General features: G+C 39.1%; 1 protein-coding gene and 1 pseudogene across 1 annotated transcript; both read left to right on the top strand.

Annotated features, from left to right (window-relative positions):
• The first annotated feature begins 1,464 nt into the window (after positions 1-1,464).
• On the top strand, positions 1,465-2,415 carry LOC121454743 (olfactory receptor 5AN1-like). Its single transcript, XM_041662169.1, has one exon. It carries the CDS (start codon positions 1,465-1,467, stop codon positions 2,413-2,415), a length of 951 nt encoding a protein of 316 aa, XP_041518103.1.
• A 6,539-nt stretch (positions 2,416-8,954) lies between these two features.
• LOC121454742 lies at positions 8,955-9,993 on the top strand (annotated as a pseudogene).
• The last annotated feature ends 15,568 nt before the right edge of the window (positions 9,994-25,561 follow it).

The raw sequence follows: 25,561 nt of genomic DNA, 5'->3' as shown, positions 1-25,561 counted from the left end.
TTTGACCCTAGAGGGGCTCCCAAGTGCCCAACATGAGGTTCCCAGTTAGTTCCTTGGGTAGCTGAGGATTGGGAACCTGAAATGACCCTATCCGAGAGCAATACTGACGAATATCTTGCATATCATCATAAAATATAAATCTTAAATTGGTTTTTTATAAATCTTAAATTGTTATAAAAATATAGCAGATATACAAAATTGGGGAAATAGAGATAAGTAAGAAAATAAAAATCACAGCACCCTTACTTTTTTGTTTGACTTTTAATTGGGTTTAAATATGTTTCTTTGGATGTGATTCACACTGTATATGTTTGTATGTGTACATGTGTGTGTGTGCGTAAGTGTGCCTGTGTGTTTATCTATGAATGAGAGTGTGAAATAGAAAAAGCGAGAGACACACAAAGACAGAGAGGCATAGACTCATCCATGAGAATAACTATACAAGGCAAATGTATACAAAGTAAGGAGCACATTCCTCGCACCCATCTGTGGTGTTCATTCCTTGTCGGTTTAGAAGTTATCTTTCACAAAAAAGGTGTTGTGCACTGCCCATGTATATTTGGTGAGTATTAACATATATTGAAATTGAGTTTTTATTCTTTTTTTTTTAATCAGGGTTTCCACTTGTCATGTTTTTACTATATACTTTGTTTTGAAGCTACCTTCTAGCTAAGGACTTCTGTCCTCTCTTTACAGTAAGTGTTCAAGGTCATTGTGTTCAAGCTATTGGGATAGTTTAATACGGAGTAAGAGAAATAGAACTGAATTACAAAAGCAATAAGATTCTCCCAACTGTCATGTATTCTAGAGGAACATACAAATGAGACTTTCTTTGGGATCAAGAGTGGGCACTACCCACCTCCTTATGAAGTCCCACATATGACACTTCCATTAGAAGACCAATTTTTAAACTTACTGGGAACATAAGTTTTTGTGCCAACAAACCTGTCAGAATTACAAATCATGACAGTATGATACAGATCACTTTGGAAATGTTATATTAAACTTATTTTTTGAAATTATTATAAATAAGGCAAATAATTCTTAAAGTTTTGCTAGAACTTTAAAATAATGTCAGGAAATGATATCTCAACATTTATTTTGGATTTCTTCACATGACACTTTAGTAGGAAGACTGAATTCATAACTTCACTAGGAACATAGTTATTGTGTTACAAAAATGTGTCAGAATTAGAAATCAGGACAATATGATCCAAATCTGTGTGTTTGTGTGTGTGAGTACTTGCACGTGTGTATATACATGGGTTTTTGTGTATACTTATTTGTGTATATGTGTACAACATGTTCATGTGTGTGTGAGATCACATAATTCCTTAGGCCTTGTTTTAAGGCCTTATTCAAGTTTTAAAATGTCTCTTATTAAGATAATGCTGTAATGTCACTTGAGTCTGCAAAGCATTGTCCTATTTCTTTTCTTATTTTAGGAACAGGAGCACAGAGGTAATGATTGGGGGAAGAAATATTACCAAGATCACCCAGTTCATCCTCCTGGGATTCTCAGATTTCCCCCGAATCACAACACTGCTCTTTGTTATATTTCTCACATTTTACATTACAGCGCTCACCTGGAACCTGTCCCTTGTTGTTTTAATAAGAATGGATGCCCACCTTCACACACCGATGTATTTCTTCCTCAGTAATCTGTCCTTTATAGATCTCTGCTACATCACCTCTACAGTCCCCAAGATGCTTTCCAACTTCTTCCAGAAAAACCAAATAATCAGTTTTGTGGACTGCATAGTTCAGTACTTCATCTTCTCCACTATGGCACTGTGTGAATGTTGCCTCATGACAGCCATGGCCTATGACAGGTATGCTGCCATTTGTAACCCACTGCTCTACTCATCAATCATGTCACCCACCCTGTGTGCTCGCATGGTGATGGGAAGCTACACAGCAGGGCTCATAGGTTCCTTAGCTCAGGTATGTGTCTTGCTGCAGCTCCACTTCTGTGGACCTAATGTCATCAGACATTTCTTCTGTGACATATCACAGTTGTTAAATCTTTCTTGCACAGACACTTACTTTGCACAGGTCCTGCTTGCTTTATTAACACTGTTGTTTGGACTTGCAAATGCCTTAGTCATTATGCTATCCTATGGCTTCATTGTCTTGTCCATCATGAAAATCACTTCAGCTAAGGGCAGGTCTAAGGCATTCAATACCTGTGCTTCTCACCTGGCAGCTGTTTCCCTATTCTATAGTTCTGGAATCGTTGTCTATTTGCGTTCCAGTTCTGGTGGCTCCTCCAGTTTTGACAGATTTACATCTGTCTTCTACACTGTGGTGATTCCAATGCTGAATCCTTTGATATATAGTCTGAGGAACAAAGAAATCAAAGATGCCATGAAGAGGCTGCAGAAAAAGACAATCTTTAGCCAAGGTCACAGATAAGATTCAACACAATGCCATGTCAAAGTTTCTGTTATTTGCAATTTTGTGCACATTACAGGAACACTACAAAGTCCATGGCACTTTGGATAAATATGTCTTTGAAACAGACAACATGCCAATAAAAACCAACAATTGATTTGATGTCATGGAAATACAACATTTTTTAGGACCATTATGTTCATAATTTCCTTGTTACAAAATCGCTGTCTCATCATTAATTATTCTATCTATATGTGCTTGAGACATATCAAGTTGAGAAACTTGTGCAAGGATGAAACTGTTAAATTACAAGGCTATCCCTCAAGGGAAGATTTCTAATGTTGTTGACCCCAGAGTCCACCAACCTTGTCTCATGAATATCTTGATAATTAGGACCAGTTCGTGACCATTGATTTTTCTGTAATACTGATCAGATGAGAGTGGTCATAGCAAAACTTCCCATTTGAAAGAAATAAAGCTACACATTGGCTTTATTGTGCCTTTTAGGTGGACTAATCAGAAACAGCTTGATTTTGATCACTAGTAGCCACTTAATAAACTTTATGTCAAACACTATAGTGGGACTTTTTTTTAATTTATTTATTTATTAAGGATTTCTGCCTCCTCCCCGCAACCGCTTCCCATTTCCCTCCCCCTCCCCCGATCAAGTCCCCCTCCCTCATCTGCTCGAAGAGCAATCAGGGTTCCCTGACCTGTGGGAAGCCCAAGGACTGCCCACCTCTATCCAGGTCTAGTAAGGTGAGCATCCAAACTGCCTAGGCTCCCTGTGGGACTTTGAATCATGAAAAAAATAATGGTGAAAAAGACAGGATTTCTTCAGTATCAATTCTTCAGTATTCTGATGGTTTGATTTATGGCATCTTGACAATATATGATCTATATCACTATTCTATGGACTAATAGCAAAATATGAGTTGAAGGAACCCCGAACTCTCTTACTCTTCTATATTACACCAGGAAATTTGTCCTGGTCAATATAGCCAATCGTATCACTGTATAAAATATATACTGGTATTTCAGGCAACTACTCAAATTTGGTCTTCAAAGACTTGTGTGAATTCATTGTCCTATAGTCATTAGACATTTCAACATTGCTGAGATTAACAGCACATGACACACTGGAACATTCTTTCTAATTGTCTATGTATGTTCAACACTTTGTGTCCTATCACTGTATGTTTTTAAGAGAGTGATATAAAGGTTGTAGTATAATAACTAACATTTTAGGCTGATATTACCTGAGATATTACCTGTTTTCTTCAGGTGACCTTCACCATCATGAAGCAGAAATGCCTTATACAATACCTTGGTTCACAGTCCTGGGAATGAAATAGTTGTAATAGTGCGGTGATAAACATGTCCATGGATGAAAATGATAGAATGTTAATATTCTTCCAGAGCCTAGAGGAGTGGTTTACATGTATGTTCCCAACATTAGTAAGCCAGGGGTAACAAGAACACTGCCCACAAAATTAACTAGGTGGGCGCATAGGAGCTCACAGAGACTCAAGTGACAGTCAGAGAACCATTAGGGGGCTGAGCTAGGTCGTCTGCGTATATGTTATGGCTGTATAGGTTGGCGTTCTTGGGGAACTCCCAACAGTAGGAGTAGGGCCTGCCTCTGACTCTTTTACTTGATTTTGGGGCCCTTTCCTCCTATGAGTTGCCTTGCCCAGCCTGGACCATAGGGTATGTGCTCATCTTATAATAATAACTTGTTATGCCATGTATGGTTGATAATCCTGGAAGACCTGGTCTTTTCTGAAGAGAAACAGAGAAGTGGATGTGATGGAGAAGGGAGTTTGTGGGGGTGATTGGGATGACGGGAGGAAGGGAAAAACTGCTGTAAAGATGTAGTGTATGAGAGAAGAACAAATAGAAAAAGATGGCAAGAGGATTTCCATAGGCTTTAGGCCAACCAGGGCCACATAGTTTCATTCCAGCCTGGGCTACAGTAATAGACTATGCCACAGTCAAGTGAACACATAAACAAACAATCAAAAATGTAACTAAACTTCTGTCTTAAGACAGGGCTTCACAAGACCCATATCTTGGATTATAGTCACCCGTCGGTTTTCCCTCAGTTTCATATAACACTACATGTGATTGGTTTATTTTCTCGCGTATATAGGATGTGCATGGCTGACTAGTGACTGGAACTCCCCAGGAAGGCAGTTGCTTGTTAGTCAAATATGCTGGAGAAGTGGAAGCATTGTTGACACTGTTCAAGAATTCATCATTCTTTGGTATGAATTTTTTATGGAAAATTATGCCATTTTGTAATAAAGTTATTGGTTCGGAAAGCTTTTTCTTTAGTTTGCTTCTGGTATTTTTATTTATATATTCTCAAGAGAATTCTTATAATATTTAGGGAGCATAGAATACCTGGAGAGGTTTCACATCATTAGTCAAACTGAGTTGTCATCTCTGGCCAGTAATCTCAAGTCAGACATAAATTTATGGTTTTATGTCTCTGGTTTAAAACAGGACCATGGTATATCGATAACAACGGGCAGTGGTTTACCATTCTGCTTTGATTTAAACAAAATTGTTCATAACTATGCCATGGTATTTCCACGTTATCTTTACAGATTCACTAGATATTTTTATTTTTGAGAGTATAATTATATAATTTCTCCCTTTCATTTTCTGAATTTGCCATGCGCCCTTCCTTACTCATTATTTGAGAGTTTCACAATGTTTATAATAAATTCTGATAGTACCAACCACTGGCTCCACCTCTAAGTTCTCTCAGACATTACCCTATAGCCTCTGTCTCCCTTTATTTTCTCTTTGTATTTTCTACTGAGTTCAGTCAGTGATACAGGTATGATACAGGTAGAGCCAAATGTGGGCAATTTCTCAAGGGACACTTCCTTGAAGAAAATTGAGTTTCATGACCCTTCAACTACCATAGCTCTTCAGCTACGGGTGGCTTGTTTGAGCCTCCCCATCTATGCCTAGAATTTGATTAGTTTGATCTGTGCAGGTCCAGAGCTGCTATGAGTTCATAAATGCAATGGACATGTCATTTCCAGATAACATGGCTTTAAAATGGTCCTTCTCGTCCACTGACTTTTTATAATCTTTCTGTTCCTACTTTCTCAATGGGGTGTGTGTGTGTGTGTGTACATCCGTGCATGCATGTGTGTCAGTGTGCAGGACCGAGGGCTAACTTTGGGAGTGAGTTTCTTCTTCCCACCATGTGTTTACAAAAGCTCAGGTCTTAAACTTGATACAAGCACCCTCACTGAATGAGCATCTTGCCAATCCTCAATGCAAATTTTACTTTATGATACCAACACCAAAGGTTGTGATCATTCTCTATCCTGAACTTCAGTTTCTTGTCATGAAATGGTAAATAGCTTATTGCCTTTGTTTCTTCCCGTGTACAATGGATGTGCTGCAGGCCCACTACAAGTGCTGTATTGATTGACTCACAACAGATATTTGAGAAAATGTGCATGCATATCTATAGAAAATAATGTGCTTTCTATATTTTATGCATAAATATTTATCAATATCAAGCTATGCTATTATTTAGCTGTGCTATCTTGGGAGACTCTGAACTTAACATCTCTGAGCTCAAGATTGCTGTCTAGAAATTAAAATCTGGGCACTAGAAGATCCTTATGTCCTTTGGAGATCAATGCCACCAAGGTCAGTAAAATTACAATCTGGTGTCATACTAGGATCACAGGGGAAGTTAAGAAGTGATGCAAATGGCAAACGGGGCCTGTTATTATCAGAAAAATCTCCATGACAACCATGATGCCAAAGAGCAAGAGTCTGTAGTATGTTCCATAATTGGCTTTTCCCTTCCACTTTGGCTCTCAACAGCACATTTAAGAGGATTCTCCAGTTTTGCTCTCTCTTACTATCTCACCACTAGACAGCCAGGTTAATGGCCAAAAACATTTGTTAGGAATATACTAGTTCCCTTTCCTTACAATTCTAAGAAAAATGGCCATGTTTATAAAACAAAATGGAAATTAGGCAAAAGTAAGATTCTGAGTTTTAAATGCCAAGTGAGTAGGATCAATTGATAATACATTCACCTATTCTTGTGGGTGGATACAAATGTGAGTGAACACAACACTTAACACCAAGGAGAAAAATCTCCTCCTTTGTGGACAGCACTGTTGTCTAGACAGTACTTGGTGGAGGAAAACAAACACTTCTTTAAGAATCTGCAATCTGAGCTGGGCATCAGTGGCACACACCTTTAATCCCAGCACTTGGGAGGCAGAGGCAGGCAGATCTCTGTGAGTTCGAGACCAGTCTATAAGAGCTAGTTCCAGGACAGATTCCAAAGCTACAGAGAGACCCTGTCTCAACCCCCCTACCCCAATGAGAAGAGTCCAAAAATAACATGAGATAGCAGTAGATATTCTGGTAACTATTTGTCAATACTATTATTGAAACCTGACTCAGACAATTTTTTTTTTAGAAACTAACATTCCCAAAAGGTCCTTGACATATCATCTTTGTTTTGCCACTATCTGTGAGGTAATGGCAGGAAGAATAATTGCTAGCATTAACGGAGCTCTGCATGTAAGCCTCTTATGTCATTCACTCTCTTGAAAAGTGCAAGAGGATGGTCAATTTCATCGTCTCCATTTATACTTGAGACTAGTGAGACAGCACAGTGTTAGCATGATGAAGGGATATGCAGCCTGTGATTGTCAGTTCCCCCCACCCGCCGTCTCTCATTAAGAATATAAATCTTAAATTGTTATTGAAAGATAGCAGATATACAAAACTGTGGAAATACAGGTGAGTATGAAAAAGAAAATACAAATCACAGCACCCTTACTTTTTTGTTTGGCTCCTAATTGGTCTTAATGAGTTCTTTTGGAAACAATTCACATAGTGTGTATGTTTGTATGTGTTTGTGCTGATGAGTACCTGTGTGTTTATTTATGTATGTGAGTGTGAAAAGAAAAAGAGAAAGAGAGATAAAACACCGAGATAGACATAGTTCACACGTATGAGAGTAATTACATGAGGAAAACTTATACAAGAAAGAGGAGCATTTCTTGAACTCATCAGTGCTGTGGTGCCCATTCCTGGTAGGTTGAGAAAAGGTGTTGCGTACCATTTGTGTATTTTGTTAGAATTAACTTATATCCAGGTGAGTTTTTATTCTTTTTGTCTTAACCATGGTTTCCACTTATTTTTGTATTTTTACTTTATATTTTGGGGTTACACTCCATCCCAAGAATGTATCAGTGTATAATGGATCCTCTAATAATTTTCCTATAGTGAACCAAATTTCAGAGATCATGAAGGCATGCTTATTGCACAGTAAATTAAAATTGCCAAATTTGTCATTTGAAACTGCTTATCAATCCATTTCTTTATAAATGTCTATTTGTTTTTCGTGCATGTGCTGTGAGGATAACGAGCCATGGATGTTACCAGTAGCGTTGCTTTCCTTTGAGTGCCGACTCTGTCTCATGCTCATCTCTCTGACATCTTTCATAGGTGCTCTCACTTCTCAGGGACAGCAGTTTTTTCCCCATAGAATATAGGTAAGAAGTATTATTTCTTATGAAACAGAGACCTCTAACATTTTTAATTGTCAGAACAAAAGGATTTCTAGGGTATTTCATAAGAAAATATCTGATTTAAGTCTTTTCTGTGTCAAGGTCCTTCAGTTCATGTCTGTCTCTGGACCCTGTGTATTCGAAGTCAAGCAAGGGCCAAAGGATAAGGTTTTTCAGTTGATTTCAATGTCCCTGGGAGGTTTCATCTGCATGGATGCTGATTCTGATTCTACAGCTGCCTGGAGTCATTGTGTCTCACTGTCTATAGGGCTGAAGACATCTCAGGGACTTTTAGACCTGACATCATCTCCCAAGGTCTTAATTGCTGACAACCAGTGGTAATAGCAATCAGAATCTAATGGATAGTCTCTGTGCACTGCAGTGCAGGCTGAGCCTGTGTGTAAATCGCTGACTCCAGCATCTCAGCGACTTTTCAGTCAAGGACTTCTGCTGTTCTCTCTTTACAGTACGTGCTCATGATCATTGTGTTGAAGGCACTGATGTTGTTTAATACAGAGCAAGGGGAATCAGAATTGAACTGCCACATCAATAAAATCTCTCAACTGTCCTGTTTTCTAGAGGAACATATTCAAGCGAGACCTCCTTTGGGATCAAGAGCGGACAGTATCCACCCTTTCCTGAAGCCCTTCATATGACACTTCCTTAAGAAGACCAATTTTAAACTTTATTGAGAACATACAATTTTGTGTTCCCAAATTTGTCAGAAGTGCAAATCATGACAGTATGATTCAAGTCTCTCTCTCTCCCTGTGTACTTGCACATGCATGCATATGCAGGATGTGTGTATACTTATTGTGTATATGTGTACATGTTCATGTGCGTGTAACCACATAATTTCTTAGATATTATTTTAAGAAGCTGTTATTGCAATCTAAGTTCGAAATGTCTCTCATTAACATAATGCTGTAATTTCACTTGAATCTGCAACACATTGTCCTTTCTAATTTTAGAAACAGGAGTACAGAGGTAATGATTGGGGGAAGAAATATACCACAATCACCCAGTTCATCCTCTTAGGATTCTCAGATGTCCCCCAAATCACAACACTGCTCTTTGTTATATTCCTCACATTTTACATTACAACACTGACCTGGAACCTGTCCTTTTTTGCTTTAATAAGGGTGGAGTCCTTCCTCCACACACCCATGTATTCCTTCCTCAGTAATCTGTCCTTTGTACACATATGTTATATCACCTCTACAGTCCCAAAATGCTTTACAGCTTCTTCTAGGAAAGCCGTACTATCATCTTTCTGGGCTGCATAGTTCAGTACTTCTTCTCTGCCACTATAGCACTGAGTGAATCCTGCCTCATGACAGCCATGGCCTATGACAGGTATGCTGCCATTTGTAACCCACTGCTCTATTCATCAATCATGTCACCCACCCTGTGTGCTCGCATGGCCACGAGAAGCTACACAGTAGGGCTCATAGGTTCTTTATCTCAGATTTGTGCCTTGCTGCAGCTCCGCTTCTGTGGCCCTAATGTCATCATTCTTTGTGACATGCCTCCTCTGTTAAATCTATCCTGCACAGACACTTTCTTTGCTCAGGTCAGGCTTGCTATATTAACAATGTTGTTTGATTTTACAAATGCCTTAGCCATCATGGTATCTTATGGCTATATTGTCTTGTCCATTATGAAGATCACTTTAACTAAAGGCAGGTCTAAGGCATTCAATACCTGTGCATCTCAGCTGACAGCTGTTTTCCTCTTCTATAGTTCTGGTATCTTTGTCTATTTGTGTTCCAGCTCTGGTGGTTCCTCCAGCCTTGACAGATATGCATCTGTCTTCTACACTGTGGTGATTCCAATGCTGAATCTTTTGGTATACAGTATGCGAGACAAGGAAATAAAAGATGCCATGAAGAGGTTGAAAAAAAAAGGACAATCTTTAGCAAAGGTCACAGATAAGAAAATTTCAACACCATACCAAGTCAGAGTTACTGTTATAAGCAATCATGTGCACATTGCTGGAACATTACAAAGTCCATGGCACTTTAAATAAAGATGACTTTGAAACAGATAACATGCCAATGTTAACCAGCAATTGATTTGATGTCATGGAAATGCATCATTTTTAGGATCAGTAGGGTTATAATTTCCTCATCACAAAATGGCCATCTCATCATTAATTATTGTATCTATAGTTATTTTAGTTATATCAGGTGGAGAAAATTTGCAAGGCTGAAAACTGCTAGATTCCAAGGCTATCCCTCCAGAGAATATTCCTGATGGAATCCTTGACCCCAGTGTCTACCAAGCTTGTGTCATACACATCTTGATGTAGTGTAATAGGGACCGGCTACCACCTTTCCATTTCCTGTGATACTGATCCGGTGAGGATGAACATACCCAAATTTTCATTTGAAAAAAAAAAACAGATGTTGAGTTTATTGTGATTTTTAAGAAGATTAATCAGAATAGCTTGATTTTGTCAAAGGAAAGCATGATTTTCCACTTAGTAAATTTCATGTCAGACACAAAATTGGGAGATTGAATTATTAAGAAAAATGATGAAGAAGACAGTGTTCCTTCAGTGCCAATTCCTCAGTAATCTGATGGTTTGATTACTAGACCATCAAAATCCCTGACCTATAGCAGTATCTTATGGAGCAGTAGCATATATATATATATATATATATATATGTGTGTGTGTGTGTGTGTGTGTGTGTGTGTGTGTGTGTGTGTATGTGTTATAATATAATTGCTACATATGAGATGATGGGACCCTAATTACTCTTAATCTATATTACATTCATAAGTTTGCTCTGGGTTAATGTAGTGAATCAGATCATTGCACAAAATAAATACTGATATTTACGGCAGTTGCTCAAATTTGGTCTTAGAAGACTTGTGTGAATTCATTGCAATATAGTTATTGGACATTCAAAATTGCTGAGATTAAAAATACATGACACACTGTCTCATTCTTTTTTATTGTCTATGTATGTTCAGCATTTGTGGTTCCCATCATGATGTGCTTTTTATAGTAATGTAATGGTTTTAGGATAATACCTACAAATTTAAGCTTGTATTTCCCAGTATTGCAGGGGAGCTGTTGACCTTCACCATCATGATGCAGAATCACCTTACACAATACCTTGTTCACTGTCATGGGAACTAAATATTTGTAATAGTACAGTGATAAACATGTCCATGGAAATGAAAACAGTGAAATGTTACTATTCTTCCATAGCCAAGAGGAGAGGTTACACTTATAACCCCAGTATTGATAAGGTAGGGGGATTAAGAGCAATGCTCACAGAATCAACTAGGTGGGTTCATAGGAACTCAAAGAGACTGAAGTGATAATCACCGAATCTGCATGTGTCTGAGCTATGTCCTCTGAGTATGTATTATGGTTTTATAGGTTGGTGTTCCTGGGGAACTCTAATAGTGGGAGTGGGTCTGTCTCTAACTCTTTTTTTTTAAATTGATTTTATTGAGCTATACATTTTTCTCTGCTCCCCTCCCTTTCTCCTCCTCCCCTTCTACTCCCTACCATGATTTTCATGCTCCCAATTTACTCTTTAATTTCTTTATTTCTTCTTTCACCCATTGGTGATTCAGGTGAGCATTGTTTAATTTTCATGTGTTTTTTTTCAGATTTCTGAAGTTAGTGTTGTTGAATTTTAATTTAAGCCATGGTGATCTGCTAAGATACATGGGGTTGTTCCAATTTTTTTTGTATCTGTTGAGGTTTGTTTTGTTATCTAGTATATGGTCAATTTTTGAGAAGATTCCACGAGGTGCTCTCAAGGAGGTATATTCTTTTATATTTGGATGGAATGTTTTATAGATGTCTTTTAAGTCCATTTGAGTCATAATATCTGTTAGTTTCCTTTTTACTCTGGTATGTTTCTGTCTTGCAGACCTGTCCAGTGGTGAGAGTGGGGTGTTGATGTCTCCCACTATTAGTGTGTCTTGTTTAATGTATCAATTAAGCCTTAGTAGTATAAGTAGTATATTTCTTTTACATATGAGGGTGCCCTTATATTTGGTGCATAAAAGTTCAATATTGAGATTTTCTCTTGATGAATTTTCCTGTGACACATTTGAAATGTCCTTCTTTGTCTCTTTTAATTGAATTTATTTTGAAATCTATTTTGTTAGTTATTAGGATGACTACACCAGCTTATTTCTTAGGTTCATTTGATTGGAAAACTTTTTCCCAGATATTTCTTAGGCAATATCTGTCCTTGAGGTTGAGGTATGTTTCTTGTATGCAGCAGAAGGATGGATTCTGTTTTTGTATCTAATATATTAGCCTGTGTCTCTTTAAAGGTGAGTTAAGTTCATTTTTATGAAGGGATATTAAGGACCAGTGATTGCTGTCTCCTGTTGTTATTGTAGTTTTCATTGTTGGTGTTGTTATGTGTGCTTTTCCCTTCTTTGTGATTTGCTGCTGTGAGATCATCTATTGTTTCTGTTTTTATGGATGTAGCCAACTTCCTTGGGTTGGAATTTTCCTTCTAGTACTTTGTGTAGGGCTGGGTTTGTGGCTAGGTCTTGGTTAAATCTGATTATGTCATGTAATATCTTGTTTTGGCTATCTATTGTTATTTAAGGTTTTGCTGGGTATAGTAGTCTAGGCTGGCATCTGTGGTCTCTTAATTTCTCTATAACACTTGACCAGGACCTTCTGCCTTTCATTGTTTCCCTTGAGATGTGAGGTATAATTCTGATAGATCTGCCTTTATATGTTACTTGGCATTTTTTTCTTTGCAGCTCTTAATATTCTTTCTTTATTCTGTATGTTTAGTATTTTAATTATGTAGTGAGGAGATTTCTTTTTGGTATAGTCTATTTGGCGTTCTATAAGTTTTTGTATCTTCATATGCGTATCTTTCTTTAGGTTGGGAAAGTTTTTTATGATTTTGTTGAATATATTTTCTGTGTTTGTTTTGGACTTCTCTTTCTATCCCTATTATTCTTAGATTTGGTCTTTCATGGTGTCCCATATTTCAGAAATATTTTGTGCTAAGCTTTTTTAGATATAACATTTTATTTGACTGATGAGTCTATTTCCTGTATCATATCTTCAATGCTTGAGATTCTCTCTTCAATCTCTTGTATTCAGCTGTTTATGCTTGGATTTGTGGTTCCTGATCATTTTCCCATATTTTCAGCTTCCAGAATTTTCTCAGTTTGCATTTTCTTTATTGTCTCTATTTTGGTTTTCAAGTCTTGAATTGTTTCTTTTACCCATTTGATTGATTTTTCTTGGTTTTTAAGGGGTTTTTTGATTTGTTCCAATTTCTTATTTGTCTTTTTCTCCATATTATTGACAGAATTTGTATTTTCTCTTTAACGGCCTCAAACATTCTCCTAAAGTTAATTTTTAGGTAATTTTCTTCTGCCTCATCTGTATTGGGATGCTCAAGACTAGTTGTTTTAGAGTTATTAGTTTTTGTTGGTGTTGTGTTGTTCTTTGTGGTGTTGAGTGCATTCTTACCTGGTCTATTCATCTTTTCTTCTGATTGATGTAGCTGGGGCCATGCCTCTGGTAATTACTCTTCCAGGTGCCAGTGAACTCACAACTCTGATGGTTGCTTCTCGTGTTGGAGTAGGACCACGGTTGCAGTGATCCTGGAGGTCACTTGGCATTTCAGAAGGTTGCTTGCACTCCGGGAGGTTGCTCTGCAATTCCAGAGGTTGTTCAGGCTTGCTCCCATGGAGGTCACTTGCTTGGGCCTGCTCCCATAGAAGTTGCTGGCTCAGGCCTGCTCCTGCAGAGGTTGCTGGCTCAGGCCTGGCCCTGTGGATGTTGTTGGCTTGGTCCTGCTCCCACAGAGGTCCTTTACTTGGGCCTACTCCCATGGAGGTTTCTGGCCTTGGCCCCATCCTGTTGAGTTTGCTGGCTTGGGCCCTGTTCCACAGATGCCACTGACGCAGACCTGTTCCCTGGGAGGTCACTCCCTTGTACCTGTTCCTGGGGAGGTTACTAGTTTAGGCCTGGAGCCTGGTCCAAGGAGGTCGCTGGCTTGAGCCTGCTCTGGCAGAGGTCGCTGATTGAGGTTTGCTCCAGCAGAGTTGCTGGCTCAGGCCTGGTCATGTGGCGGTTGCTCGCTTGGGCCTGAGCCAACAGAAGTCGATGGCTAGGGTCTGCACTATTGAAGGTTGCTAACTTGGGCCTTCTCTCACGGGTATCACTGTCTCAGGCCTGCTCCCACAGAGGTTGCTGGCCTGGGCATGGCCCAATTGGGGTTGCTGGCTTTGGCCTGCTCCTGTGGAGGTTGCTGATTTGGACCTGCTTCAGTGGAGGTTGCTGGCTTGGGCTGATATATCCTTTAGTTTTGAGAGTATTATATAACTATATAATTTCTGCTTTTCATTTCTTCCCTTCAGAGTTTTCCATATGACCTTTCTTATTCATTATTTGAGAGTTTTCCAATGTTTAAAATAAATTTTGATCATATTAACCATGGCTCTACCTCTAATTACCCCATAGCCTCTGTCTCCCTTCATTTTCTTTTTGTATTCTCCACTGAGTTCAGTCAGTGATATTTATACAGGTATGATGGTAGAGCCAAGAGTGGGCAATCTCTCAGGGGGCACTTCCTTGAAGGAAATTGAATTTCATGGTCCTTCACCTACTAAAGCTCTTCAACTAGTGGTGGGCCTGTTTGAGCTTCCCCATGTATGCTGGAATTTAGTAGTTTGGTCTGTGCAGATATCCAGAGTGGCTGAGTTCATCAGTGCAATGAACATGTCATTTCCAAACAACACGGCTTTAAGATTGTCCTTTCCATCCACAGACTTTTTATAATTGTTTTGTACCTAATTTCTCAATGGTATGTAGGTATGTGTGTTTGTGTGTGTGTGTGTGTGTGTGTGCGCGCTTGTGTGTAGGGTAGAGGTCTAACATTGGGAGTGAGTTCTCTCTTTCTACCATGTGCTCCCAAAAGCTCAGTTTTAAGCTTGATACAAGCACATTCACTGAATGAGCATCTTGCCAGTTCTCAGCAAATTTTACTTTATGATACCAACACCAAAGGTTGCGATCATTCTCTATTCTGAACTTCAGTTTCTTGTCATGAAATGGTAGATAGTTTATTGCCTTTGCTTCTTCATGTATATATTGGATATGTTACAGGTCCATTACAGGTGCTATATTGATTGATTCACAACAGATATTTGAGAAAATATGTGTGTATATCTATATAAAACAAAATGCTTTCTACATTGTATGTACAATGTGTTTATCAATATCAAGCTATGTTATTAGCTAGTTTTTACTATCTTGGGAGACTCCCTTAACATCTCTGAACTCAAGTTTGTCTCCCAGCAATTAAGAATTGAGGACTGGAAGATCCTTATGTCCTTTGGAGATCAAATATCTCCAGGGTCAGTAACATTCTATCTAGTGTCATAATAGATCACAGGGGAAGTTAAAATTGATGCAATGGTAAATTGGACTTGTAATTATTAGAATAATCTCCATGACAACCATGATGTCAAAGAGCTAGCATCTGTAGTATTTTTATAATTGGCTTTTCCTTTCTACTTTGGCTTTGAACAGCACATTTAAGAGGATTCCCCAGTGTTGCTCTCTCACTGTCTCATCAGTAGACAGCCAGGTTAATGGCCAAAAACAATTGTTAGTGCCCCTCCTAGAAAATTATTTGAAATATGTGCAGTTTTACCATATGGCTATGATACTGTCTTTCTCTAGACTGGGTGAAGTGTAGAAGGTAAACCTTGAAGTTAGAATCAGCTATCTTGTGGCCTATCATTTGTAAAGGAGAACTCCACCATCTAATAAGATTTTCTTTTAATTTTTATTTGATTATATTGAGCTATCTGCTCCTTTTCCTTCCTCTCCACTCCCCTTCAACCCTCTACCATGGTCTCCATGCTCCCAATTTACTCAGGAGCTCTTGTCTTTTTCTGCTTTCCATGTAGATTAGATGTATGTATATGTCTCTTAGGGTCCTCATTGTTGTCTAGGTTCTCTGGTATTATAAGTTGTAGGCTGGTTTTCTTTGCTTTATGTCTAAAAGCCACATATGATATTTACCTTTTTAGGTCTGGGTTACCTCACTCAAAATGATGTTTTCTAGATCCATCCATTTGCCTGCAAATCTCAAGATGTCATTACTTTTTTCTGCTGAGTATACTTCATTGTGTAAATGCACCACATTTTCCTTATTCATTCTTCAGTCAAGGGGCATTTAGTTTGTTTCCAGATTCTGGCTATGACAAACAAAGCTGCTATGAACATAGTTGAGCACATGTCCTTGTGGCACGATTGAACATCATTTGGATATATACCCAAAAGTGGTATTACTGGGTCTTGAAAAATGCTGTTTCCTAATTTTCTGAGAAATCATTATACTGATATCCAAAAGGGGCTATACCAGCTAACACTCCCACAGCAATGGAGGAGTATTTCCTTTACCCCACATCCTCTCCAGCATAAGTTCTCACTAGTGTTTTTGATCTTGCTATTCTTACAGGAATGTGAGATGTAAGATGGAATCTCAGAGTTGTTTTGATTTGCATTTCTCTGATGGCTAAGGATGTTGAGCATTTACTTAAGTGTTTTTCAGCCATTTTAGATTCTTCTTGAGAGTTCTCTGTTTGGGCTGGAGAGATGACTCAGTCGTTAAAGGCTAGGCTCACAACCAAAAATATAAGAGAGTTCTCTGTTTAGGTCTTTACTCCATTTTTAATAGAATTATTTATTCTTTTGAAGACCAATTTCTTGAGTTCTTGTATATTTTGGAGATCAGTTTTCTGTCTGTTGTAGGGTTGGTAAATTTTTTTTTCCCATTCTGTAGGTTGCTGTTTGGTCTTGTTGACCGTGTCCTTTGCTTTACAGAAGCTTTTCAGTTTTAGGAAGTCAACCCTACAACAGACAGTGGAGTACCTTCAGTGCTCAACATTCTCTCAGGAATAGATTGGTGCTGCCAGGAACAATCATGTCTCCCATCAACAGAACCCTAAGTTATTTAAATGCCATATTCTACAACTCTTTAAAGTGGCTGAAGATTACCTATCTATATAGAATATAATCTCTATGTATCTAAAGAACCTGATTAGTCTAACTATGACAAACATAGATGACTATTGATCTATAATTCTTAATACCTATATAACTTAAAGACTAAGACTTCATATTAGAATATTATACAATAAACAACTGTGCAACAAATGAGTACAATGACCTCAAAATGTAAACAATGTATAAGTATCTTGAGTAGAGGCAGAAATGTACATTGCAATATGATAAATATATCCTAAAATTGTATTAATATACAAAAATGTTTTAAGCAGTGGTAGAAGCATGCATGCATACAATATGACAAGATAACTTTGCCTAGGTATACAAATATGGTGGATGAAAATAGGAACATTTTCAATGTAATTTAAACTTGTATCAATATACAAGAATCTATACCAATGTAAATTGCCTATAAATAATAGCTCACAAGTATTCACTCTATTACTCACTAACTTATTATCCCAGCCAATTTTCCCTTTCTTTCTTTTCTTTTTATTTATTTATTTTATTGAGAAAAGAAAAAAAAAACAAATTTCCTCCTCCTCCCAGCCTCCCATTTCCCTCCCCCTCCTCCCACCCTTCTCCCCCTCCCCCCACCCTTCTCCCCCTCCCCCCACTCCTCTCCCCCTCCCTCTCCAGCCCAAAGAGCAGTCAGATTTCCCTGCCCTGTGGTAAGTCCTAGGTCCTCCCCCCTCCGTCCATTTCTAGGAAGTTGAACATCCAAACTGGCTAGGCTCCCACAAAGCCAGCACATTACGTAGGTTCAAAACCCCGTGCCATTGTCCTTGGGTTCTCATCAGCCCTCATTGTTCACCATGCTCAGAGAGTCCAGTTTTATCCCATGCTTTTTCAGTCACAGCATGGGATATACTCACTCATAATTGGTTTCTAGCCATAAACAAGGGTCACGGAGTCTACAATTGGTGATCCCAAAGAAGCTAAGTAAGAAGGTGAACCAAAGGAAAAGCATATAGTTGTCCTCTTGGCTATGGGAAGTAGACAAAATTGCCGGGGAGAAAATTGAGATCTTGGGGGTGGGGTGGGATGGGGGTAAGGGGAGATGGGGAGAGAGGGGGGATAGGGGGAGAATGGGGGGAGCTTGGGGAAGGGGGAGGATTGGGATGAAGGAAGGTTGGATGGGGGAGCATGGAAGCACGGTTCTTAGTTAAGGGAGCCACCTTAGGGTTGGCAAGAGACTTGAACCTAGAGTGGCTCCCAGATGCCCAAGCTGAGGTCCCCAGTTAGTTCCTTGGGCAGCTGAGGATGGGGAACCTGAAATGACCCTATCCTATAGCAATAGTGACGAATATCTTGCATATCATCATAGAACCTTCATCTGGTGATGGATGGAGACAGAGACAGAGACCCACACTGGAGCACTGGATTGAGCTCCCAAGGTCCCGATGAGGAGCAGAAGGAGGGAGAACATGAGCAAAGAAGTCGGGACCACGAGGGGAGCACCCACCCACTGAGACAGTGGAGCTGATCTATTGGGAGCTCACCAAGGCCAGCTGAACTGTGACCCTTTCTTTTTTTTCAAAGAAATCTCTGAACCTACAAAATTTTCCCCTAACCCCCAACCCTATACCAATTATAATCAACCCCTAAATGATGTCCCTAACCCTGAAGACAAACTTTGTTGGGAGAAGAGATGTCATCTTCTATGATTACTTTCAGCTGTTATGGGGGCGATGTTCTTTCTATAACATCTTGAGAAAGTAAAATGATGGTTAAGTTCCAAGATTACTGTCGGGTATAATTGCAAATAGTCTCTGAGTATTTGGTAGGGTTTTTTTGTGAAGTTCCTATTTGGAGTTCTGTCCAGAGTGTTGTAAAAAAGTGCACCATTTCAGCTAATCAAGTTGGAACCATCTTGAGCAGTTGGTACCCAAAACAGGTCTTATAGTAGAGTTATCAGCATCATGACATCATATCAACCAGGTAGAGTTGTTGTTGTGGGGCCCCATCTTCTTCCTGGAAACTTCAAAGATCACATTGTTCATTGTGAAGAGCTTAAACATTATTTATATAGACATATACAGATATATATATTCAATAAAAAGTGTGATAAAGACAAAAATAGATATGAAGAAAAGTAAATTTTTTTTCTAAATTCTTTTTTCTTTCTGTCCTATACCAGATTGCTTTTTCTTTTTTCTATTTTTCTTTATTTATTAAAAATTTCCACCTTTTCCCCTCCTCCCATTTCCTTCCCACTCCCCTCACTCCCTCTTCCCCCTCTTTCTCCAATCCTAAGAGAAGTCAGGGTGCCATGCACTGTGGGAAATCCAAGGCCCTCCCCACTCCATCCAGGTCTAGAAAGGTGTGCATCCAAACAGACTAGGCTTCCAAAAAGCCTGTACATGCAGTAGAATCAAATCCCAGTGCCATTATCATTGGCTTCTCAGTCAGTCCTCCTTGTCAGCCACATTTAGAGAGTCCAGTTTGATCAAATGCTCGTTTAGTCCCAGTCCAGCTGGCCTTGGTGAGCTCCCATTAGATCAATCCCACTGTCTCCATGGATGGATGCACCCCTCGTGGTCCTGACTTCCTTGCTCATGTTCTCCCCCTTCTGCTCTTCATCTGGACCTTGAGCGCACAGTCCAGTGCTCCAATGTGGGTCTCTGTCTCTATCTTCATCCATCGCTGGATGAAGGTTCTATGGTGATATTCAAGATATTCATCAGTGTGGCTATGGGATAAGGCCAGTTCAGGCACCCTCTCCTCTGCTGCCCAAGGAGCTAGCTGGGGGCATCCCCATGGACACCTGGGATCCCCTCTAGAGCCAAGTCTCTTGCCAACACAAAAATGGCTCCCTTAATTAAGATATCTTCTTCCCTGCTCCCATATCCACCCTTCCTCCATCTCAACCATCCCATTCCCCCAAGCTCTCCCTAATCCTCCCCTTCTCCCTTCTTCCCTTCCCCCACCCCACTCCCACCCCCGTGCTCCCAACTTTTGCCTGGTGATCTTGTCTACTTCCAATATCCAGGAGGATAAATATATGTTTTTCTTTGGGTTCACCTTCTTATTTTGCTTCTCTAGGATTACAAATTATAGGCTCAATGGCCTTTATTTATGGTTAGAATCCAGTTATGAGTGAGTACATACCATAGTAAAGTGTTTTCTATTTTCATCATATAGTTTTTTCTTTTAGTTTTTTTTTATATGATGGATTACATTGATAGATTTTCATATGTTGAACCACCCTGCATCTCTGGAATGAAGCCTACTTGGTCATAATGGATAATTTTTTGGATGTATTCTTGGATTCGGTTTGCCAGTATTTTATTGAAAATTTTTGCGTCGATGTTCATGAGTGAGATTTGTCTGTAATTCTCTTTCTTGATTGAGTCTTTGCATGGTTTTGGTATCAGAGTCATTGTAGCTTCATAAAAGGAATTTGGCAATGACTCTTCTGTTTCTATTTTGTGAAACACATTAAGGAGTATAGGTATTAGCTCTTCTTGGAAGTTCTGGTAGAATTTTGCATTGAAACCATCTGGTCCTGGGCTTTTCTTGGTAGGGAGGTTTTTGATGACAGCTTCTAATTCCTCGTGACTTACATGTCTATTTAAATTGTTTACCTGGTCTTGATTTAATTGTGATATATGGTACTTATCTTAAAAAATATCCATTTCTTTCACATTTTCCAATTTTGTGGCATACAGGCTTTTGACATGAGACAGAAACTCTAAATTTTTCTTTTAACAACATGCTTGGATGTAGAGAAGGACAGAGCCATTGCCCAACTACAAAACCAGCTCTCTCTCTCTCTCTCTCTCTCTTGTTTTTTCTTTCTTTTTTTATTATTACTTAAAAATACCAATCCAAATCCCACTCTCTCTCCTCTTCCCAGTCCCCACCCTGTTACTCCATAGACCCTTCCCCCACTCCTTCAACCCTAAGGAAGTGTCATGTACCCCACCCTGTGGAAAGTCTGCTGCACCAGCATGGTAACTGTCATTCTTCTGAGCAAGGGACGTCGGGATTAACACACAGCACAACTTCAGGTTCTGCAGACAAGCCTTTTATTCCACTTTCTCACAAGTATATATAGCCCTCAGCAGGGGAGGCCAAACCAGCAATAGCAGGAAGCTCATCACCATAACTCAATGGCTTAGGGTTCAACATCCTTAGAAACATTGCTGAAAACAATAGATTGTTCCTGTTTTAGTTCCTGTTTTCAACCAACCTCAAGAGTGCAAAACAGATCAAGTGGGGGTGCGAAGGCCTGTCCTTTAGGGACCCAACAAAGTCCAAGGCCCTCCCTACTATACCTAGGTTGAGCAAGGTTTACATCCAAAGAGAATAGGATTTCATGAAGCTGGTATCTGCAGTAGAGACACATCCCAGTGTCACATTCATTGGCCCCAGTTGTCAACCCCTACAGAGGGGCTTGGTTGTTCCCATGCTCATTCCCTCCCAGTCCAGTTGGAGTTGGTGAGCTCCCATTAGCTCAAGCAAACTGTCTCAGTGGATGACCCCCTCATGGTCTTGAATTCCTTGCTCACACTCTCACTCCTTCTACTCTTCAACTGGATCTTGGGAGCTCAGTCCAGTGCTCTGATGTGTGTGTCATTGCCTCTGTTCCCATCTGTTGTTGGATGAAGGTTCTATGGTGATATTTAAGATAATCATCAGTCTGACTATAGGGTAAGACCAGTTTAGGTACTCTCTCCTCGATTGCTTAGGGTCTTAGCTGGGGTCATCCATGTGGGTTCTTGGACATTTTTCTAGAGCCAAGTTTCTTGTTAACTCCATAATGGCTCCCTCAATCAAGATATCTCTTTCCTTGCTCTCATATCTATCCTTCCTCCATCTCGACTATCTCATTTCCTCAAGTTCTCCTCAACCATCCTTCTCCCCTTCCTTCTACCCTCTGCCCCACTGCTCCCAAATTTTTGTCTGATTCTAATTTCCAGGTGGGTCTATATATGTTTTTCTTTGGTTTCACCTTATTACTTAGTTTCTCTAGGATCCTGAACTATAGGCTCGTTGCCCTTTGCTTATGACTAGTATTCACTAATGAGTGAGTACATATTATATTTGTTTTTTTGAGTCTGAGTTACATCACTCAGGATAATGTTTTCTAATTCTATCCATTTGCATGCAAAATTCAAGATATCATTATTTTTTACTGCTGCGTAGTACTCTAGTGTGTAGATGTGCCACACTTTCTTTATCCATTCTTCAGTTGAGGGACATCTAGGTTGTTTCCAGGTTTGGGCTATTACAAATAATGCTGCTATGAACATAGTTGAACAAATTCTCTTGTAGTATGATTGAACATCTTTTGGGTCTATTCCCAAGAGTGGAATTTCTGGATCCTGAGGTAGATTGATTCCCACACTGATTTCCAAAGTTTGCATTCCCACCAGCAATGGATGAGTGTTCCACTTGCTCTTCATCCTCTCCAGCATAGGTTATCATTGATGTTTTTGATCTTAGCCATTGTGACTGGTGTAAGATGGTGTCTCAAAGATGTTTTGATTTGCATTTTTCTGATAGCTAAGGAAGAAGAACATGTTCTTAAGTATCTTTTGGCCATTTGAAAGTCTTCTGTTGAGAATTCTCTGTTTAGTTCAGTACACCAGTTTTTAATTGGGTTATTTAAAATTTTAATGTTAGAAAATTTAGAATTTAATTTTCTTGAGTTCTTTATATATTTTGGAGATTAGTCCTTTGTCTGATGTGGGGTTGGTGAAGATCTTTTCCCATTCAGTAGGCTGCCTTTTTGTCTTACTGACTGTATTCTTTGCTTTACAGAAGCTTCTAAGTTTCAGGAGATCCCATTTATTTTTTGATGCTCTTATTGTCTGCACTACTGGGGTTATATTTAGGAAGTGGTCCCTTGGGCCCATACATTCAAGGTTACTTCTCACTTTCTCCCTGTCAGGCTCAGTGTAGTCAGATTTATATTCAGGTCTTTTATCCATTTGGACTTGGAGTTTCGTGCATCAGATATGGATCCATTTTCATTCTTCTACAGGTTGACATCCAGATATGTCAGCACCATTTGTTGAAGATGCTTTTTTTTACATTGTATCTTTTTTGCTTCTTTGACAAAAATCAGGTGTTCATATGTGTGTGAATTAATATCCAGGCATTCAATTCAATTCCATTGGTAATTGTCTCTGTTTTTATGCCAATACCAAGCTGTTTTCATTACTGTATGTAAAATGAAGGGGCCTGCTTAAACAGTTGTGGGGTACTGGGTGGGACAAAAACCCCAACAACAAGCAGGCCCCCATTCGTGTTACAACTGTAGCTCTGTAATAGAGCTTGAAGTCAGGGATGGTAATGCCTTTAGCAGTTTCTTTGTTGTACAGGATTGTTTTGGCTATCCTGGGTTTCTTGTTTTTCCATATGAAGTTGATTATTGTTCTTTCAAGGTCTTTGAAGGATTGTGTTGTGATTTTGATGGGGATTGCATTGAATCTATAGATTACCTTTGGTAAGATTGCCATTTTTACTATGTTGATCCTTCCTATCCAAGAGTGTGGGAGGGAAATCTTTCCATTATCTAGTATCTTCTTTAATTTCTTTCTTCAAAGACATAAAGTTCTTGTCAAATAGTGTCCCATATTTCCTGGATATTTTGTGTTAAGCTTTCTTTAGATTTAACATTTTCTTTGACTGATGAGTCTATTTCCTCTTTTGTATCTTCAGCACTTAAGATTCTCTCTTCCATCTCTTGTATTCTTCTGTTTATGCTTGCATTTGTGGTTCCTGATCATTTTCTCATGATTTATGCTTCTATAAATCCATCCTCAGCTTGTGTTTTCTTTATTGCCTCTATTTAAGTTTTAAGTCTTGAATAATTTCTTTCATATATTTGATTTTTCTTGGTTTTATTTAAGGAATTTGTTGATATCTCTTAATTTTTTGTTTGTCTTTTCCTCCATTTCTTTGAGGGAAATTTTCATTTCCTCTTTAAGAGCCTCAAACATTCTCCTAAAGCTATTTTTAGGTCATTTTTTTTTCTGTTTCCTCTATATTTTGTTGTTCAAGTCTTTCTGTTGTAGGGACATGAGTTTTTATTGGTGTTGTGTTGTTTTTTATGGTGTTGTATGTGTTCTTACCTTGTTCCTTCATCTTTTCTTCTGATGGGGTAGTTGGGCTGTTTTTGATTCTGATGATTAATCTTTCAGGTGTCAGTGGATCCAAAGCTCAGATGGTTGCTCCTCATGGTGAAGTCAGGGTCACAGTTTCAGTCACCCTGTCAGTTACTCCACATTCCTAGAAGTTGCTTGGCATTCCTGGGATTTACTCTGAAATACCAGGGGTTGTTTAGGCATCCTCCTTGTTTGCTTGGGGCTTTTTCTGCTGAGGTTGCTGCTTTGGGCCTGTTTGGGCAGATGTTCTGGCTCAGGCTTACTCCCTCTTAGGTCCTGGATTTCTGCTTGAATCTGAAGAAATCTCTGTTTCCTGCCTACTCCCTTGGAGGTCCCAGACTTGTGCCTGGAGCAGCAGAAGTCCTGGCTCAGTCCTACACCCCTAGCAGTTGCTCCCTTGTACCTGTTCCTGTGGAGTTTGCTGGCTCGGGCCTGCTTCAGCCTAGGTCACTGGCTCAAATTTGTTTTCATAAATGTCCCTTTTCTGGGCCCCATTCCCACAGATGTCCCTGATTTGGGCCTGGTCCCACAAAGTCTCTGGTCAGAGATGTTTAACCTCTCAGACTCCATTTAATAAGATTTGTGGGATTTTTTTATTCTTCCCTTAGCCAGTCTCCTAACTTCCACATTCTGTATATTTTCTCTCAGTTTCCATTTGTGCTTACCCAAATTATATGTTGTTCTGAGAAAAGAATATATTTTATGTTTAAAATATCATGTTTGTGCCTGAATAAGAAGTAGTTGTTGAATTCTTAAATATGTACCTTAAGTTCTACGACTTTCCATTTTCTTGTTATAACAATGGAGATAATAGGGCCAAGTAAGATTTTTATAAAGCCTATCTGATCTTAAGAGCAAGAAATTGAAATCTTGTAACAAAAATAACAATTGACTGAGTTTCAAATTTCCTAAGAGCAAAGTACACTTTTCCACATATCTCAACTTTCCACCTACTCTGGAATTCTTTTCACTGCATTTTTGTTTACTAGGGTTATGTCTTTGAAATGGTAGGAATTAGCTTTTATTCTAATGCATGTCTTTGGCTCATGGCTTCTAGTTGTAAGTGACAAACTGAGTATAACGACATGACAGAATGCTCATGTGTAAATCCACCAGACAGATCACAATATTTTTTAAACAATAATTTCCCTTTATACATGCCAATCCCAGGTCCCCTTTTATCCCTTCCTCCTGGTCTTTCCACCTTCCCCCAATTAACCTCCATTTATTTCTCTGTGAGGGCAAGGCTTCCCATGAGGAGTCAACAAAGTCTGACATATCACATTGAGCCAGAATCAAGGCCATCCCCACTGTTTCTAGGCTGAGTAAGATATCTCTCCAAAGAAAATGGGCTCCAAAAAGCCATTTCAAGAACTGGGGATAAATCCTAATTCCACTGCCCCATAGACTGCTCTAACCACATGACTGTCATGCACATTTAAGGGTCC

This window comes from Microtus oregoni, unplaced genomic scaffold (genome assembly GCF_018167655.1).
Source record: "Microtus oregoni isolate MIOR12 unplaced genomic scaffold, Mior012 000012F_ref0000307, whole genome shotgun sequence".
Classification (NCBI taxonomy): Eukaryota; Metazoa; Chordata; class Mammalia; order Rodentia; family Cricetidae; genus Microtus; species Microtus oregoni.
Note: the sequence above shows the minus strand (reverse complement) of the source record. Positions and strands in the feature narration are given on the sequence as shown.